The sequence below is a fragment of the Xenopus tropicalis genome, chromosome 9 (assembly GCF_000004195.4).
Source record: "Xenopus tropicalis strain Nigerian chromosome 9, UCB_Xtro_10.0, whole genome shotgun sequence".
Lineage (NCBI taxonomy): Eukaryota > Metazoa > Chordata > Amphibia > Anura > Pipidae > Xenopus > Xenopus tropicalis.
Genome location: NC_030685.2, coordinates 50,261,546 through 50,279,828, shown reverse-complemented (window position 1 = coordinate 50,279,828; position 18,283 = coordinate 50,261,546). Strand labels below are relative to the sequence as shown.

Sequence of the window (18,283 nt, the reverse complement as noted above, 5' to 3'; positions counted from 1 at the left end):
ATTTTTTGGAGAACATTCGCTTTTTTTTGACCCTTGTGAGACACTATAGTTTGAAGGGTAGCCACGTGATCCCCATGTCTGCGCCCACTGCAGCATGTTCCGTCCCGGCTCTAGCTGTATGAAGGTGAGTAGGGATAAGCTATTTGCAATAACAGCTGATAAGTGAGTGATATTTTCACTGTGTTTTAATTATAAAGCGCCGACATATTCCACAGCGCTTTGCATAGATTATACATCATTCACGATAGTTTCTGCGCTAGTACCGCTTGTAATTTAATTTGAGACCTAGGAAGTATCTATCGGTTCTTACAAATGTAACTTAAAAAGCATCAGATAGGCTGCAGGTTTGACCGTAGTTTACAATATGTTTAATGCATTCCTTTTTATTCTTTTAGTAAAGATTTTTCTCAGTCGATCGAAAAATAAGCCTCTTTTATATGTAACAGCAGTTTATGATGTAACAAGTACTTAAAGGAGATTAGTGGCAAGTTTAGTGCCAGTGCTTATCTGTAATAGCCCACCAAATTGTTAAAGTATTATATCCAAAAAATATTATACATGAAAATCATGTATTTTGTATATTGAACAAATAAAGGTGGCCATAGTGAAAATCCACTAGTTGAGGTCCCAAACACGCAGATCTTTTATTGCTATGCCCACCTTGAGGTGGGCGATGTTGGACTGATGTGATTGATAGGCCCCAGAGTCAAACAATCCAATTAGGACCACATCATGCCGATGCACTCCTCACCTCAGTGGGATTTTTAAACCTGCTGACTGACATCTGGCTGTTCTGATATCAATGGGGCAGACTCATCTAAGGGCCTCATACACAAGCTGATAAACTGCTGACTCAAGGTGGCCATACACGTAAAGATCCACTCGCCTGGCGAGGTCACCAAGCGAGAGGAACTTCTCCCAATATCCCCACAAGGGTGGGCGATATCAGGGGAATTTAGGCTAATTCGGTCGTTTGGCCCTGGGGCCAAACGATCGAATTATAGTGTCTGGAATAGACGCAATCGGTTCGGGGACCGCATCAAAGAGCCAATTTGGTCCCCGTTCCGACTGAATTTTTTAACCTGCCTGATCGATATCTGCCCGATTTCAGGCCAGATATCAGTCAGGCAGGCCAGTCGTTGTCTCCCCTACACTGGCCGATAAGCTGCCGAATCGGTCCAAGGGACCGAGATTGGCAGCTACAATCAGCCCGTGTATGGCCACCTTAAGCTAGGCCCATCAAAGTTGTTTACAGCAGCTTCCCATATTTTGATCTTTTTAGGCCATTTTGGAGTGCCAGTGAAACTGCACATGCTTGACATACTCTGGTCTGCTGTTTAGAAGCTAAGCTTAGGGGTCATCAGAAATAATCCGCGTTAGCAGAAAGTGTAATTAAACTTGTAATAGAAGCTAATGCTACAGGGGTAATTATTAAGCAGTTATTCTGCAAAATACGCTGGTTTCTATGTTGCCATGTAATGTGAATCTGAATTAAGTAGCATTGTAAGTCAGTCTCAAAACTTATGTAACTGACCGCAGTATGTTGTGCTAATTAGCACAAAAGAAGATGCTAAAGCCTGACAGATCTGTTGTTTAGAAATATATTGCTTTTAATGATCTCTTTATTATTTTGTTTTGTAGATTACATATTAAAAATGTACTGCTATTCTACTGAATGAAACAAGAAGTTTGATACTTTCACTTATAAGTTATAAGTAAGATGAATGCAAAGGCATCTTTACGTTTGGTTTGCACACTTAGGCCTTTATGTGATTTGGCAGTGGGCATAAGAATTCCAGTATTTATAAGACAAAACTGTACAAAGGCTAGACTGGTGAAAGCTGTTAAGCAGCATGCAAATTTACCTGCAAGAACTTGTCAGTCCATCAGATTTTTAAGTCAAGAGACCCCAGCTTGTTCAGATGAAAAGACAGCTCAGCCTGATGTTTCTGTCAATTTGACAAGAGACACTGCCACTCAGATTAAAACCAAAATAGACTTTAATGATGGAAGTCCTTTAGCAGATGATGAGAGTCTTAAGCAAGAGTGGGTTCCCTCTAGGGCACCAGAAGGAAGTTATGCTGAGCTCCTCTCTGCTCTAAAGAGATGCATGTCCCCTTCTGATGTGCTTGAGCTGTGCAGCAGTACGTCCATGAATGTGAAACAGATCAGCAACTGTTTCACAACTATGTGGGAAACAGCAAAGAGGATCAGGACAGGACAAAGACGTTATGAGAGGCAACTCATGCTGGAACACCCAAACTTTGAAAACTTGTGCCGTTTGACAATAAATGCAGCCAATAGGATGAGACCTGAAGATTTGGTATATACTCTGCATGCGGTGGTGAAACTAGAGATAAGTCAACGCTCGAGGTTGGTTCAGACCTTGCTGAGAGTTTGCCAGGTATGTGTAAAATTAACTACTGCTATAGCATTTTCTGTACTGGTATTTAGAAAAGCTATCTGTGTTTTTAGACCATGATTCTGTCAGGAATTATTTCTGTGGCCAGTTCAGGGACCTCCTCCCAAGTGCAGATTTAAGTGTTGTGCCCTAACGCACCTGCAACTGAAATAAAAAAAAAATTGTAACTATGGCAATGTAAACGTTATGATTTTAAAAACATAGGTGACCCATTATTATTTAATTCCTACCCCAGTTCAAGACATTTTTGTCTGCATTATCACATTTATCTACAACAAGAGTATCAGCCAAGCCTGAAAATTAGCAGATTGAATCTGTTTAAATTAAATAATGTTTTTTTTAAATTATGTGGGGAATCACCTTAGATACAACAGGTGTCAAAAATAATTTTTTTATGTTGCTATAAACCCGATAACCCCATTTTCTGAGGGCCTTGGGAATGTAGCTTACATATTATCAGCAGAACAACCTTTTCTTTGTGAATTTTTGTTCTTGTATAACTTAAAGGGGATGTCCACCTTTAAAACACTTTAATTAAATAAACATATTTTCCCATTTAAATAATATCTGGTTTTAATAAATATGGACCATTTTTAATATAATTACCTAGAAAGATAACACTGAACTGATCTTAATATCCCCCCTTCCCCTGATGAGAAATCTGACATTTACACATGAGCACCTCTGCATATGCCCTTTTCTTGTTGGTACCTTTTTCACAATTGAATATCCTTGATCCGCTTGGCTTGATCCCCTTAAAAGATGAACATTGAAAAAGGTGTTTTGTTCCTTAATACGGTACATGTAGGCATCGGTGAAATAATAATTGATTCATTTATATGTAAAAATGGTACAGTCTAGGCCCTTATACTTACCAATGTACAGTCCTTGATATTTATTGGACAGTACATCATTATAGCATAAAACATTATTATTTTAAGAAATAATGTTGTCCTAATTGTTAATTATGAGGATATTGGTAATCATATTGGACTTTGTGGCTTCTTTTAAAGGACTTGGCTTTCAGCCATGTGCCTGTATTGCTCACTGAACTTCCTGATGATTTCTTTGTTTATCAAAAATAAAGATGTCATCCCATACCAAGTCACCTTTATATTACATTACACATAATCAAAGTATTGTTACTCTAAAACTTTTCATGGCTTATTTTGAGGGTTTTAAAGTGGAAATCTTCATTGCAGATGGTACTGAATAAAACATGAAACATTTTACCTGGCAAGTTTCACTTTATCTTTATTTTTTTCAGGAGCATCTCAATGAGTTTGAAGAAAGAGAAGTCTCTGTTTTGGCTAGTGCATTGGAATGCATGGATAGCTGTAGAAATGTGGATGCTTTGAGATCAGGTCTACGGTAAGAACCAGTTTGTTCGAGTTGGAAATTGGAAGTGGAGCAAGTGGAAGGCATCAGTCTACACATTATTTGACCTTGGAATCATGCTTGACTTATTCATAAATACTTATGAGATACTAATTTAACACATAGTAGGCTTACCTTTGACTGTGTATTGTGAAGGAAGCACATCCCTTGATGTGTAATGTAAAAACAACATTATAGAATAAAAGGAAACAGTAGGGTAATGGAAAAGGCAAAGCAGTCATTAAATTATGGTGAATTTGCAAGCTAATATATTATGTGTTTTTAAAGTTTTGTTTTTTTTTTTTAATGTTTGCCATAGAGAGAGGGTTACTTAAGAAACATGGAAAATGTAGGAACCAAGAGATGGAAAACTTTAAGCAATTATGTTTTTAATGTTTTTGTTTTAATTTTAGGAGGGATATTATACTTTTTACCTATACCATCTGACTTTTATCTTTCTCATTTCATACCAGAATGCTGGTTGAGTTGCGAATGCCTGAAATCAAAGGAATCCTACCACTGCAGACTATGATGAGAGCTATAGGGAGAGATGCCCCATTACCACTAAAAAAAAAATTGGAGGTAAAAAAAAATGAAAAGTAAAATTATCATAGCTTTTACCAAGGATTCATATAGGGGTGTTTTTTCACAGTTAACTCTGTTTTGTTTTACTGTATACATCTGTAAGGTCATTAGGAAGTAGCGCCGTATGTTACTATGTATTATCCATTTATTTACCTAGCAAACATTAAGAATGAGGCAGTGTATTAACGTGTGTGTATGAAGATTTGTAAAAAAAAAAAAAAAAAAACCTTCTTATTTTATAGGGGTGAGTAAGCACTTGCTTATTACTTTGCATGTCTACACAGCCTCTGTTTTATTTTTCCAAGTAAATCTTATTAGTATACAACAGTGGTGGAAATCCTTTAATAAAGCAGAACCAGTGCAGATAGGATCATACCACAATGCTCAAAAACTTAGAAGCAGCATCAGATATCCCTCAGAGATTACCTGACAGGAAATAATGCTGCTCTAACCGTAACAAGAAGAATTATAGAAGTAAAAAGCAGGACATTGTCCATTCAAGGGCTGTTGTAACCTAACCTGTATGTGTGCCCTTGGTTTGTTTGTGTGCATCGTGAATCGTATGATCCCAGGGGTGGCCTTAGTACTTAAAATAATAATGATCACAAGTATATTTTTATGAAAATGTTTTTTTAAGATGAGCAGGTTTTTACATATGAGCAGTTTTATGTAATATATTTTTATAGAGACCAACATTGTTCAGCAGTATAGTTATCCTTTAAATCTTTTCTCATATAGTGGTGTTCTGCTGTAAACCCATTTTTCTTGTATACATTTTTTAGAGGAAAGCTTTAGAGATGTTGGATGAGTTCTCACTTCCAAATTGCCAACACATGTTTACCACGCTTGCCACAATTAACCTGCGCTCTCTACCCCTCCTGGATGCCTGCAGCCATAAAATCATAAGTAAGTTTGGCAATATAATGACTAGGTTTTATAAGCAATTTTTTTAAAATTAAGAAACAAAACCATGTTAATTGTATAGCTATATATTGTTTTTAAATATTTTTGCATTGTTAAATGTATATCTCGCTACTTAATGTACATTGCTTTCAGAAATCATGATTTCATAATCATTCTTGTAATTTAAATAATAAAAATGAACACACTCAGAAAGCAACATAGTTGCCATTAGCCTTTGTTAGACAAAGGGAGGCATATTTTATTGAATTTTTTTTTAATTGAAAAAAAGCTCAGAATCACTGATTGTGTGCTTAGTTTTTAAAAAAAAAAAAAAATCAAATTCTGAAACTTGACCAATTAAAAGCATACCAACTGTAGAAAAAACCCTCTAAAAACGCGAATTGAAAATATTCCTTTGCCTTTCAGATGTCAAATTTTTACATTTGTGTTTTTTGCGTTTAAAGTGGACCTATCTCCCAGGCATTAAAAGCTGTATAATTAAAGCCCTTTTTAAATTAAACATGAAACTCAAACTCATTTTTTATTAACACATCCATACCAGTTATCAAAGCATTTAAATATCCCAGCTGTCAATCATATATTGCTTGCCCCGCCTCTTTGCATTAGTCATAGAGGTGGGGCAGACAGTTATTTTCACTTTCGATTCGGAACTTCTTAGATGTTGCTGCCCTCCTCACATTCCCCCTCCCTCCTCACCATCTAATAATAGTAATTTATATAGTGTAATTGAAGTTTATTTTGCTTGACAAACACAAAAGAAAACAATTTGGAATTATTTCTTAGGGGCTGATTTACTTACCCACGAACGGGTCGAATGGAGTCCGATTGCGTTTTTTTCGTAATGATCGGTATTTTGCGATTTTTTCGTATGTTTTGCGATTTTTTCGTTTTTTTTACGAATTTTTCGTTACCAATACGATTTTTGCGTAAAAACGCGAGTTTTCGTATCCATTACGAAAGTTGCGTAAAAAGTTGCGCATTTTTCGTAGCGTTAAAACTTACGCGAAAAGTTGCGCAACTTTTCGCGTAAGTTTTAACGCTACGAAAAATGCGCAACTTTTTACGCAACTTTCGTAATGGATACGAAAAACTCGCGTTTTTACGCAAAAATCGTATTGGTAACGAAAAATTCGTAAAGAATCCGAAAAAATCGCAAAACATACGAAAAAGTCGCAAAATGTTCGTTTTCAAGTCGGAACTTTTCCAATTCGGGTCGGATTCGTGGGTTAGTAAATCAGCCCCTTAGGGTAACACTTGAATTTTTTAAGCCCTATTTTAGTTTTAGCGCATAAAAGCTTGAATCACTATAAAAAAAACTTGAATTCCAACATTGATAATGCTGCCCCTTCAGTATAAACATCCAGTAGAACCAATGAGTGCTCCACATTTTATAGTGGATACATTTACTGAATTTAATGTAATGTTTTTTTTAGTTATAACACCTTACTCTCTTTATTTTTTAATGATCTTAGAATTTATCATGTTTATATTTTGTATCTGTGCCAACTACTTAACCACGCCTTGCTTCTGTTTGTTTTAGATGATATGGATGGCACACCCTTCTGGAGGTTGATCCATGTTTTACAGGCTTGCCGGGAGCTTTCTTACCGTAATGAAGGTTTACTGACTGCTATAGGAGATTATATCGTGGGCACTCTGTATATGTGGCAAACTAAGCAGGTGAATAGGTTGTATTTTTTTTTTTGTTTCTCTCCTTGCAGGGGAAGCACTGCCAGAAGATTTTGGGTTTTGACTGTTGTAGCTTTCCATTAAAACACTGCTGTAGTGAAAAAGTCCAGTGCACCATAGGCCCTAGGCTAACAAGGAAGAATTACTCATTACAGTGATAGTGGCACTTTTGGTTTGGTGATATTTTCTTTGTTAGTAATTAAAACTATTAATCACAATCAAGAACCCACCAGATTAATTAAAATATATTGCTGTAAAAAACACTCCACTTCCTCATATGGGGTGAGTGCTACTGTTATTTTCTTGCTGACGTTTTTCCTTTCAGCCTCTCTTATCTGACACCCTTAAACTTCTCTATATGAAAAAAGTCCTCTCCTGTTATGCTCTGTTCTGCTTATTAAAAAAACAAGATGGCACAGAGAAGTGAAATAGAAAAGTTTTGTAGTGTGGTGGAGCATCCTTATTGTATAGTCACATATCTGAACATGAAAGAAGCAGCAGCACTGTGATAAGCAAGCTGGGCCTTGCAGGCCCTGATTGACAAGACCCAAGGGACCATAAGTAAGCAAGTAAGTGTTTGGAAACTGACACTCCAAACTGACATGCACTTAAAGCAGAAGTAACCTATGTCCAATGCTCATAGAAAGAGGTCAAATTGAGGAAAATGGTATAAAATACATTTTGATTATGAATACTATACTAGTAAGAAGTATCACTGTCCCTGAGAAGTATCACTGTCCCTTTATCCAGCTTGCAGAAAAGTTCAAGTTATGTTATGGCAAAGGTGTTGTTAGACATCTACAGGTTTGGGATCTATTATGTATTTGTGCACTTTAGTTAGGATCACATACACGGTACTGTTTTATTATTACAGATTACAAAATGTGAATTATTTAATAAAATTGGACTCTATAGGAGATGGCCTTTATGTAATACATAGCTTTCTGGCTATTGGGTTTCCTAATAATGGACCCCATAACTTTCATTTCTTGTAATTTGTGTATGTAATATAAAATGTACATTTTGTTATATGTATTGTAATATGTACTGTATTCTACTCTATGTAAAAAAAAAAAAAAAATTGTGGCCTTGACTGGGACTGCATTAACCAGTTCATAAGTCCATAAGACTGTAATGCAAATAAGGAATATTTTCTTCTCAACAGGTGACACTTATCATTTCCATGCTAGAAAATTTAGGTTTCCGGCATGTCCCTTTGTTAGATGTCTTCTCAGAAAAAGTGATTCAAAACCCTGAGTCATTGACTTTTAAAGATTTATTGATCACTGTTAAAGCATATTCACTTTTGAACCACCTGCCAGAAGGGAAGAGTCAGCAGTAAGTATCTTGTATCTCTTTGCATCAGTGCAATAACTGGAAGACAGAAAAGTAATTCAGAAGAAAATATTTTGGGCATGTCATTTAGATTAAAAATATGCGCTGTACCTTTGTATGCACCTGATTGTGCAATACAATCAATTCCCTGGTGAAACTGATCGGGGAGTCCTGAATCCTTGCTTGATGCAGCCACTCTGGATGTACAGTACGGTTGCATAGAAAATATACTGATGCCCTGCATACTCACTAAGCTGATCACATAATTTCTGGACTCGGTGGTCACACAAAGCACAATTCTGCTAGTAGTCATATGCCCACTACAGAACATGCTAAGGCAAAACCACAGTAAAACAAAATAATCACTTAAAGAAAATACATTAGGTGTATTTAGAGAAATTTTCATAAATGTTTTTTTTCAAAACTAGGAATTGTTTTGCATTTTTTTCTATATTTACAGCCAAAAATACAGGTTTTATATTTACACACAACCCTTATTTAAAATTAAAAAAAAAAATGTAACACCATGCAAGATGCAAAAGAGATTGGGATAAATGTGCAAATCATTTAACGCAATATTTAATTGCTAAGAATTTGGGGATTTGATAATCAACAGTACATAATACCATTAAAAGTTTCATATAATCGTGAGAAATCTCTATGCACAAGGCCAAGTATTTGATGGGAATACACATTAAAAACAGACACAATTCTGTATTGGAAATCACTGCATGGGCTCAGAAATACATTAGCATACATGGCATGGGTAACTTGCACATCCAGATGATGATGTCTTTTTCAGGGAGGGCCTTGCGTTCAGCAGGTATTACAACAGAATGGCTCCGTAGTAAAAGAGTCAGGGTGCTTAACCCATAGCAATTGGTCTCCTCATTTCCAAATGATTACATGGTTAAGTGCTATTGAAATACAAGGTGATACAACACAGTGGAAAACATGCTCCTCTTTCAACTTTTGAAATGTGTGTGCTGGCATCGTTATAAAAATAAGCATGCAGTTTTTACAAAACCATAACATTTGTAATTTTCAACAATTTTTGCGTTGTGCCCTAAAATCATATTTTAACTTTTGTTTGTTAATAATTGTAGAACAACTGCTTTAAATTATTCTAAAGAGCAATATAACTTGCAGGAGTTATATTTAAAAATGATGATGATTAGCTTTTGAAGTTCTGTACTGCTAGAGAATAGCTTTTGCTAGCTTAGAAGGCATAGCAAGCATGGTCCAATCTCTGTCCAGAGTAAATTTGGCCATACACTGTAAGATCCGCTCGTTTTGTGAGGTCACCAAGTGAGCAGATCTCCTGATATGCCCACATAAGAATATTGGGCTAATTCGATCATTTGGCCCTAGGGCAGGGGTGTCAAACTCAATCACATAAGGGGGCCGAAATCTAAAACACAGGCTAAGTCGCGGGCCGAATTTTTTATTAGGATACTTAGTAAGATACTATGTCTTAGTTACTATGTCTTTGTTACTATGTGAGGAAAATAGAAATTGATAATGCTGGAAGGTCAGACACACTCACCAAGGGCCACATAAAACAGCCAGGTGGGCTGGATTCGGCCCGTGGGCCTTGTGTTTGACATATGTACCCTAGGGCATAGGCACCATAGTATTGGGGACCGCATCACTGAGCTGATGCGGTCCCCGATCCAACGGAAAAATCAAGCTTGCACGATCAAGATCTGCCCAATATCGTGCCAGATGTCAGTCAGGAAGGCTCGTTGGTGGTGCCCATACATGGGCAGATAAGCTGCCGAATTGGTCTAAATCGGCTGAAATCGGCCAATGTATGGCCACCTTTAGTTAATTGTTTTGCAAATAAACACTGCATGTAATTTATTTATAAGTGTCATATGGCAAATGTAATGCAGTTCAGAATATTTAAATAAATTATTTAAGAGAGCAACAAAGCATAATATAAATTAACTTCTTATGTGTCTTATCTAGTGTCTTACTGATTAGCACCTGTGACATTGATATAAGCTTTGGTTTTGTTTAAGCTATTAATTTATTTTTTGTTTTAAAGATTCTTGAAAGCTCTGAATATGTCTCTGGAGTTCTATCTACCTCGGATTCCTCCAGTGGAGCTTCTCAGAGTGGTATATTCCTTCTGCATATTGGAATACTTCCCTCAGCAACCACTGGACAAACTTCTTCAGGAGGACATTCTTAAGGATTTGTTGACTTCAGGTAGTACTCTTAATTAGTTGTTAAAATTATGGACTATCTGTAACAATTGGTTAAGCCAGTAGTTACTTGCAGAAGAATACAACTTGCACTTACTGGACTCCCAACAAAAAAAATGAGGTCTCATTTACGAATTGCAGTGTACAAAGTGCACTTTGCTCACTGCACTTGGGTGTGCACAAATAGACCTGGGGCTCACTTTACTAATTTAGCACTGACATGTAAGTCAGCACTGTATTAGCAGGGGCCCATGTGGGGAGACACACAGGCATACTTTCTCTTGCCCCTTACCTTACCTTGTGCATCATTCAGATGTGGCAGGAGATGCAGCCCACATGAAGGCAGTAATGCCCCTCCTGCTCGCCACTAAGCGCTGGATTTTGACCTGGCCTGGCAAAAGAAGAACACTGATACAACATCACCTGCATAATGTTATACTGAGAAAACCTTTCAGATGATTATAGTGATTATAATGTGCCATTACTTGTGTATTGGGAAAAGCAATGTCCATCCAGTTAAAATGCATTCCACTTACCTCTAGATTCTTTAATTTGTTTTCAAGATAGTCGGAGGGAGATGAAATTCATCTGCAACTGCACAGGCCTGAGATATGAATTCATTTAGGAGTCCCAAGATGTTTCTAATGCAAAATGACACTAACCAAGAGGTTACATCATTTCAGCCACGGAGTCATTCTTCTAATAGTTTTTCTTTTGTTTAAACCTGTGATTCATAGTTTAGTAGAGGAATAGGAATGGTTAGTGATTGGGGCAAATTTTGCCCTAGTCTTGTAAACAATCACATATTTGCTGTTATTAAAGGCATTGTTCATTTTGATGTCCAAATCTTATAAAACAGCTAACAATGCTCTCAGTGTGTTAGAAATTCATTTTCCATAACAAAAAGTAAAAAAGCCACTGCAAAAGCTACTTTTAGCACTGACATGTAAGTCAGCACATGTCCTGTATGCTTACATCACATGCAGGCTTTGCCCTTATTTGTTTCCTATTGGACATCAATACTGCCCTGCACCTAGTAATGCATTGGTTGCTTGTACACTTTAACTTTAGTGTTTTTGATTTATTAAAAAAAAAAAAGAAAACACAAAGTATAAACAATGATATAGAAAAACAACATTAAAAGCCCCGCACCTCTCATCCTATAACATGGTATGATACTATAGCAGTTTTACCTTTGCCCTGCAGCTCACACCAAATCAGTTTCCCTGCCACCCCCATGCCCCAAACTGCACAGCAGTAGCAGAATTTCTCCTCAGCCCTGCACCTCTCACCAATTCAGTCTCCTCACATAATCCCTGTAAGCCTGTAAAACTTTCTTTTCTCTGCAGCTCACAGTCTCCTCAAATAGTCCCTCCCAGCTTGAACCTGTAGATGTTTCTCACCTCTGTAGCTTGTTTCTCTTCTGCTGCGCAGCATTATCTGTCACTTTCCCCACACAGCCCCTCCCTCCCCCTCCCAGCCTGAACTGGTAAAAGTTTCTCTCCTCTCCAGCTCACACACAGTCTCCCTACACAGCCCCTCTCTTCCCCCCCCTCCCAGCCCCAAGCTGTAAACATTTCTCTCCTCTCCAGCTCACACACAGTCTTCCTACACAGCCCCTTCCTCCCATCCCGTACCATTCTTGCTGTCACCAGTCTCACTGCCCCAGGATCTGACACAGATTGACACAGCCAATCAGAGTACCCCTGGAAATACTTTCACATGCGCTTTTCATAATGAATCCATTGCCAGTACTGCATTTAACATCAAAAAATCAAGTGGAGGAGCCACTGTAGTGTTTAAAGGGGTCGGCGACCCCCCCCCCCCCCAGGATAAGGTTCTGCAGAAGTAAGGAATCAGCAAAGGGATTGATTCTGAGGTGAATATCTCTTGAACTACACAATTTTTCTGTTAACTATGCTAACTATTTATATGGCAAATATTGTTCTTTTAATGTGAACTATTGCATCCGAGGAAGTTTTACAAACATACCCTTTAAATGCTTTCCTACTAATTCTTCTATACTGACTTTCTGCCGAACAGGGCATGCTGTAAGAACATTCTTCCATAGCTTATGTCCTTTGTCACCTACAGTGCACTCACTAAAGACATGCCACATAATTTTATGTAATATTAATACTTTCTACTTCTGGTATCATTTGTTTCCCAGTGATGTTTATGTTTTTTGGCACAATTGTTTCCTTTTTGTTAAAACAAGTAAAGTATTGAATTGTTAAACATTTCCCTTTACCTTTCTAGAAAAACACAATGTGGAAATAAATGAGCGAATGTTACACAGTATTAATCTGTGTTTGGAATTCGACAAGCCATCTGTTACCAGATCTACAGTGCCCCTGGGAAAGACATCTAGTACCAGCTTTACCACACAGCCTGAACTTCAAACTGCCTTGCATGCCATTGTGGGTGATCCTAGTCTTATGCAGTACAATGTCCATTTACCAAATGACTACTACATTGGTAAGAACTTAGCCAAAAGCCCTAGTGCAACAGAGAACCTAGGGTTGCTAACATGAATACTTTTATGCTGTTCCAAGCCATATTTGGTGGGAAGGTATTTGTGGTAGTTACAATGTGTGGGAGGTATATGTTAAACCTCTTTCAGCTACTGTCTCATTCTTTTGTATACTACAGTTCCTTACTCCTTTATATCCATTTTATATCAGACCCTCTTTCCTCTTTTACCACTGCTTCTTACCCCACACCCTATATTCAGAATACCTTAATAACACCGGAGACTTTAATTTTAGACTATGAGGGAGATTTATTAAGACACGAACACTCGGAGCGTTTTCACCGTTTTTTCGTCCGCTTGCACGAAAAATTTGGCAAGGTTTTGCCGCTGTTTTGCGTTTGGTACGAAAATTTAGTGACTTTCGGATTGCCAATACGATATTATCGTGACTAATACGATTTTTTCGTAAGCATTTTCGTGATATTTGCGAAAGCGGTCAATGCTTAGTCGGCTTATTGTAAAAGTATGATACACTTGCATATGGGTAATAGTTTTTGACATTTTGAAACAGTACCACTTTTATTACTATTGCTTAAACAGATTTTTTCTTTACTTTTCAGATTTTATATTTGATCTTGATACAAAGCAGAACATTGTGGTTCCTGTAACAGCCTCACAGATGGCTGATAAACCACTACATGTTGAAAGGTAAATGGTCATTTGGTAGTTAAAGAGAAGTTCCTCTGAGTGCCCCAGAATGCTCGGGACATGGGGCTTTCCATACAAGGGGTCTTTTTGTAAACTTGATCTCCATACCAAGAGTCTACTGAAAAATTATTTAAACATTTATTCAACCCAATATGATTGCTTGCCTTCAATAAAGATTAAGTATATCTTAGTTAGGATCAAATAAATAATTTTTGAATATTTGAATGGAGTCTTTTGAAAATAGCCTTTCCATAATTCAGAACTTTCTGGATAACAGGTTTCCGGATAACGGATTCCATTCCTGTAGTACAATGACAAAATATGAAATATTGAAACTAAGAAAAGTTATTATTTTATGAAAAATTACTCCTTTTAAACCATGCTGTTGTAATAAGTGCAAAATGCAAAAGCAAGGCCTTACCATGCCCCCCATACTATCATGGATGCTGGATTTTGAATGTTGCTCTGATAACAAGCTGGGCTTCTCCTTTTTAGCCAGAGGATGCAGGGTCCATGATTTTCAAAAATAAATTAAAATTTTGATTTATCAGACCACAAGACAGTCTTCTACTTTTCCTCAGTCTTACAACATAAAAGAGCCTGGGCCTAGAGACAGCACTAGTGTTTCTAGATCATTTTTATATTTTGTTTCTCCTTGCATGGTAGAGCTTTAACTTGCATTTGTAGATGCAGTGATGACCTGTGTTCACATACAATGGTTTTTGGAAGTATTCCTGAGCTCATGTAGTGATTAATTTCACTACAGAATTGTCTGTTTTTAATGCAGAGCCACCTTGAGGGCCCAAATATCAGGGTCATGTGATATTGACTTTAGGCCTCATCAGTTTCAACATTTGCTATGTTGTCTTTGTACCATTTGCAATGAAATATAGGCTTTAAATAATTTACAAATTATCCCATTTTCTTTATATATACATTTTACACAGTATCCCAGCTATTTTTGAAAACTGCATTGTAACGTAGTTTGCTGTCCATACAGCAGTACATTGGGTGTGAGAACTCTAAATTTTTATAAACCCGCTGGAATTGTATATTATAGAGTATCACATGCTGGTTAAACTGCACCCATATCACCAAACATAGGTGGAAAGGTGCCTGGTGGGTCTGAACAGACCTTATATTGACATTTTGCTATCCAGAGACACCTAACTGATTCTGATTTCTAAGAACGAAGGATTCCCTACAAATTGTGGATTTCATTGGGATGTGATCTTTATGCCCTCTTATTTTCATTCCCAGAATTGTAATAATGGAGAGACCAAGAATGAGTTGAACAGGCATGTGATATTCTGTATGCTCTGTGATAAAACTTTGTATGTCTGCTTATACTTTTATTGGATTGGAAAAAATAAATAAGGAAATATAAGGCACTTGTTAAAAACACTATAAATAAAACACATTTAAAGCCATTTTATTGTTATTTTAATGTACTTCCCTTTATATGGTTATAGTTCTTAGTTTTTCATACTACTATCGATATATACACAGAGGGGCAGATTTAGCAACATTTTGATTTTAGTGGTTTTAGAGTTTTTTTAAATGGTTTTTAAAACCCATGAAAAGGATTCTCCAATTAAAGAATCTGAATTGGAAAAAATGAATTCAAATGTGAAACAAAAACTGAAAAAATAATTCCAAAAACCTCTGTAAATCACAGATTGAAACCAAAATTTGTGAAATGAAAAAAATACTAACATTAGGCCCCTTAGGGTTCAATAGTATTTTGCAAATATAGTTCAAAGAACCCGGAGAGTACCATTATATGCAGTGAAACAGTGTAGTTTATTGAGACATCTTATAGCACATTTTCAATAGTATTTTGTACTAGTTCCCTAATAGATTTGCTAACTTTGCACTGTTACCTGTAGAGATGCTTAGGAAACATCAACAAGTAACCAGGAACATTTCCCATTTCAAGATTATGAATATTCTTTATTGTGTGTTTATTGTGTATGTGTTATTTCACTTTAAATGAATAGGACATCACTGAAAGTACATTCATAGTTTTTGAAGGAAAGGGCCATTTTCCTTTTAGTTTGATATAGTTCTTCTAATCTTTTGGTTACAGGGTAGCTGTGCTGTGTGCATCTATGTCATCCTTTGCTTTGGGGACCCTTCATCCTTTAGGAAAGCTGGCAATGAAAATAAGGCATCTCAAGACTCTTGGTTACAAAGTTGTATTGGTAAGTGTCACTATTGTTATTGTTTTCCTTTGAGGCATGCAGTTTAGGCCCAATGTTAAACAAATTTGTTCACTATTTCTATGTAAAATGTAAGTTGGTCTAGACTAGAGTATCCAAATCAATATACATTTACACTGAAGAGCATCCTATGGCCCTGTTTGATAGAGCCACTTTGCCAAGCAAACTTGCCAGCATATAAGCAAAGTTGTTTCTCTCTATTCTGCTTCTGGCCTAATTTGTCTATTTAAAAGTGCAAGAAAATTTTATTTCTCTGATTTTGCCAGTGTTAGTTAACCCCATGTGAATACAGTCTCTAACTTTGGACGCAGGGCGGTACTTCTCTTTGCTAATAAATGCACTGGCTATAATCCTGTGAGCGCTGTACCACACTCTTTAGTGACTTTTCTTGTTGTTTGTCGTGGAGCATGCATAGAATAGTAAAATTGGATAGGGTTTGAAACCCAAATTGAGAGCTGCAGAACAACATAGCAATGAATATGTGTTTGTTTACAAATATTAAAACGGCTTTTGGCACCCCTGTGTGATTTCAGTATATAACTTTAAATGTTGGTATCATATTCTCACTTAAAATTCTAGGTCCCTCTGCATGAGTTTGGAAAGTTAAATGTGACGGAGAGAATACAGTTCCTTAATAGCCGGATTTTCATTGGAAAGTCCTCTGCTGATGAAGAGCCTGAGATGACAGAGACAGAAAGAAATGAGGAAATAAGCAACCAGAACCCTAATATATAATGTCTAAAATTAATTTATTCATTTTAAAACCAAGTTGTTGGTTAATGGTGAAGCTTTTTTATGCTCAGTGTTTTTTTATACCTCTGGTAAACTGAAGTAATTTAGAGCAAAACTGGGAATTCACTGTAACTGAATCTCATTATGTAGGCTGAAGATTGTTACATCAGAGTGCATATAATGGATACATTCATTAAATTTTTAGCAATATGCAGAGGGTAAGTGACATCAACACAATGAGATGGACAAATAAATCTCTTTTTTTTTAAATGGAAATTAAAATTTCTAAAATAATTTTGCTGCAATGTAGATGATATTTACATAACAAAGATTTGGGGCATCACACTGGAAGAGAGTGTAGAATTTAACAGTAAATATATATAGTTAGGTTTGAATAGTTGTTTTGGAATTACTTGATAGCTCTTTTTTAATTTCAGACAAGAGCATCTAAGGTGTTAAGTAGAAAAAGAAACTTATTTCCAGTATTTTTGGGTACCAGTTTATCATGGTGGTGATACAAACATTTAATAGGCAATATGTAAAAACCATAGGGAACAAAGTACCTAAAGCACTTTATACTCTTGCATTTCTCTAGCAGAGCTCTAAAGGGGCATCAGAGAATGCACGACTCCCCTTTAAAACCCTTGATGACAATACCCAGAGCCTAAAATACAGCACAGTACTTTTCACCCTGTGGGGTGATGGGGTGAGTGCATTAAAGCAAGTTGATTGTATAATCAGCTATCAACTATTAGAATAAGGATTAGAACAAGGCAAAATGAAAAAACAGTTTAATATTAATTTAGTTCAGTCGGCGGTCTGTATAAAGAATATAGACATGAAGATAAATTGAGGTTTGAGTGACACTCTGGAGATCCCAGTGTGGGACACAAAGGTGACTTCAAAGATTTATAATATGCCAGCTGTACTGATTAAACAAGGTTTCACCGTAAAGGAGAACATAGCAAATAAATGACAGGGAGGATAAGTCTCTATTATTTACAACAGCATAGGTAACCCAGGGTTCCAAAACCTTTACTTTACAAAGGGAAGAAGCACACCAGCTTGTCGGCCATGCCTTTCAACACATTTATTGCAGAAAATAAGTGGCACAACCTTTCGGGGATTACCCCCTCCTTCATGTTCAAGAAGGGGGCAATCCCTGAAAGCTTGTGCCACTTATTTTCTGCAATAAATGTGTTGAAAGGCATGGCCGACTAACTGGTGTGCTTCTTCCCTTTGTAAAGTACATGGAATGGCTTGGAAGCAGCTGAGGAAGTGAAGCACCCTATGGAAATACTAAAGTGGTGTGCCGAAGAATTTTTCTATTCCAAAACCTTTAGAATTGTATTGTGTTTGTCCTGAAGAATGACTGTTTACTTTTATCTAAAGAAGTTGGATTTATTTTTAAGTGAGTTATGCCCATGTACCATTTGAGAATGACAAGCAAAATACATTATAAACTTTGATTTCACACACCTGAACATTTTGATACCCATAGTATATTTTATCTATATGCATAGTATGTAGAGACCCCAAAGGTCATTAAGTACATAAGTATTTTAATTAGTGACATTTTAGCACCCCCAAACAGCCTATCTTTATG

General features: G+C 36.7%; 1 protein-coding gene across 1 annotated transcript; it reads left to right on the top strand.

Moving 5' to 3' along the window:
- The first annotated feature begins 4 nt into the window (after positions 1-4).
- On the top strand, positions 5-16,971 carry fastkd2 (FAST kinase domains 2). The gene is made up of 12 exons (XM_002937116.5): positions 5-124; positions 1,642-2,404; positions 3,690-3,793; positions 4,273-4,381; positions 5,167-5,290; positions 6,849-6,988; positions 8,163-8,335; positions 10,383-10,546; positions 12,802-13,020; positions 13,636-13,723; positions 15,813-15,927; positions 16,525-16,971. Exons 2-12 carry the CDS (start codon positions 1,721-1,723, stop codon positions 16,678-16,680), a joined length of 2,076 nt encoding a protein of 691 aa, XP_002937162.2. The 5' UTR covers positions 5-124; positions 1,642-1,720; the 3' UTR covers positions 16,681-16,971.
- Positions 16,972-18,283: the final 1,312 nt, after the last annotated feature.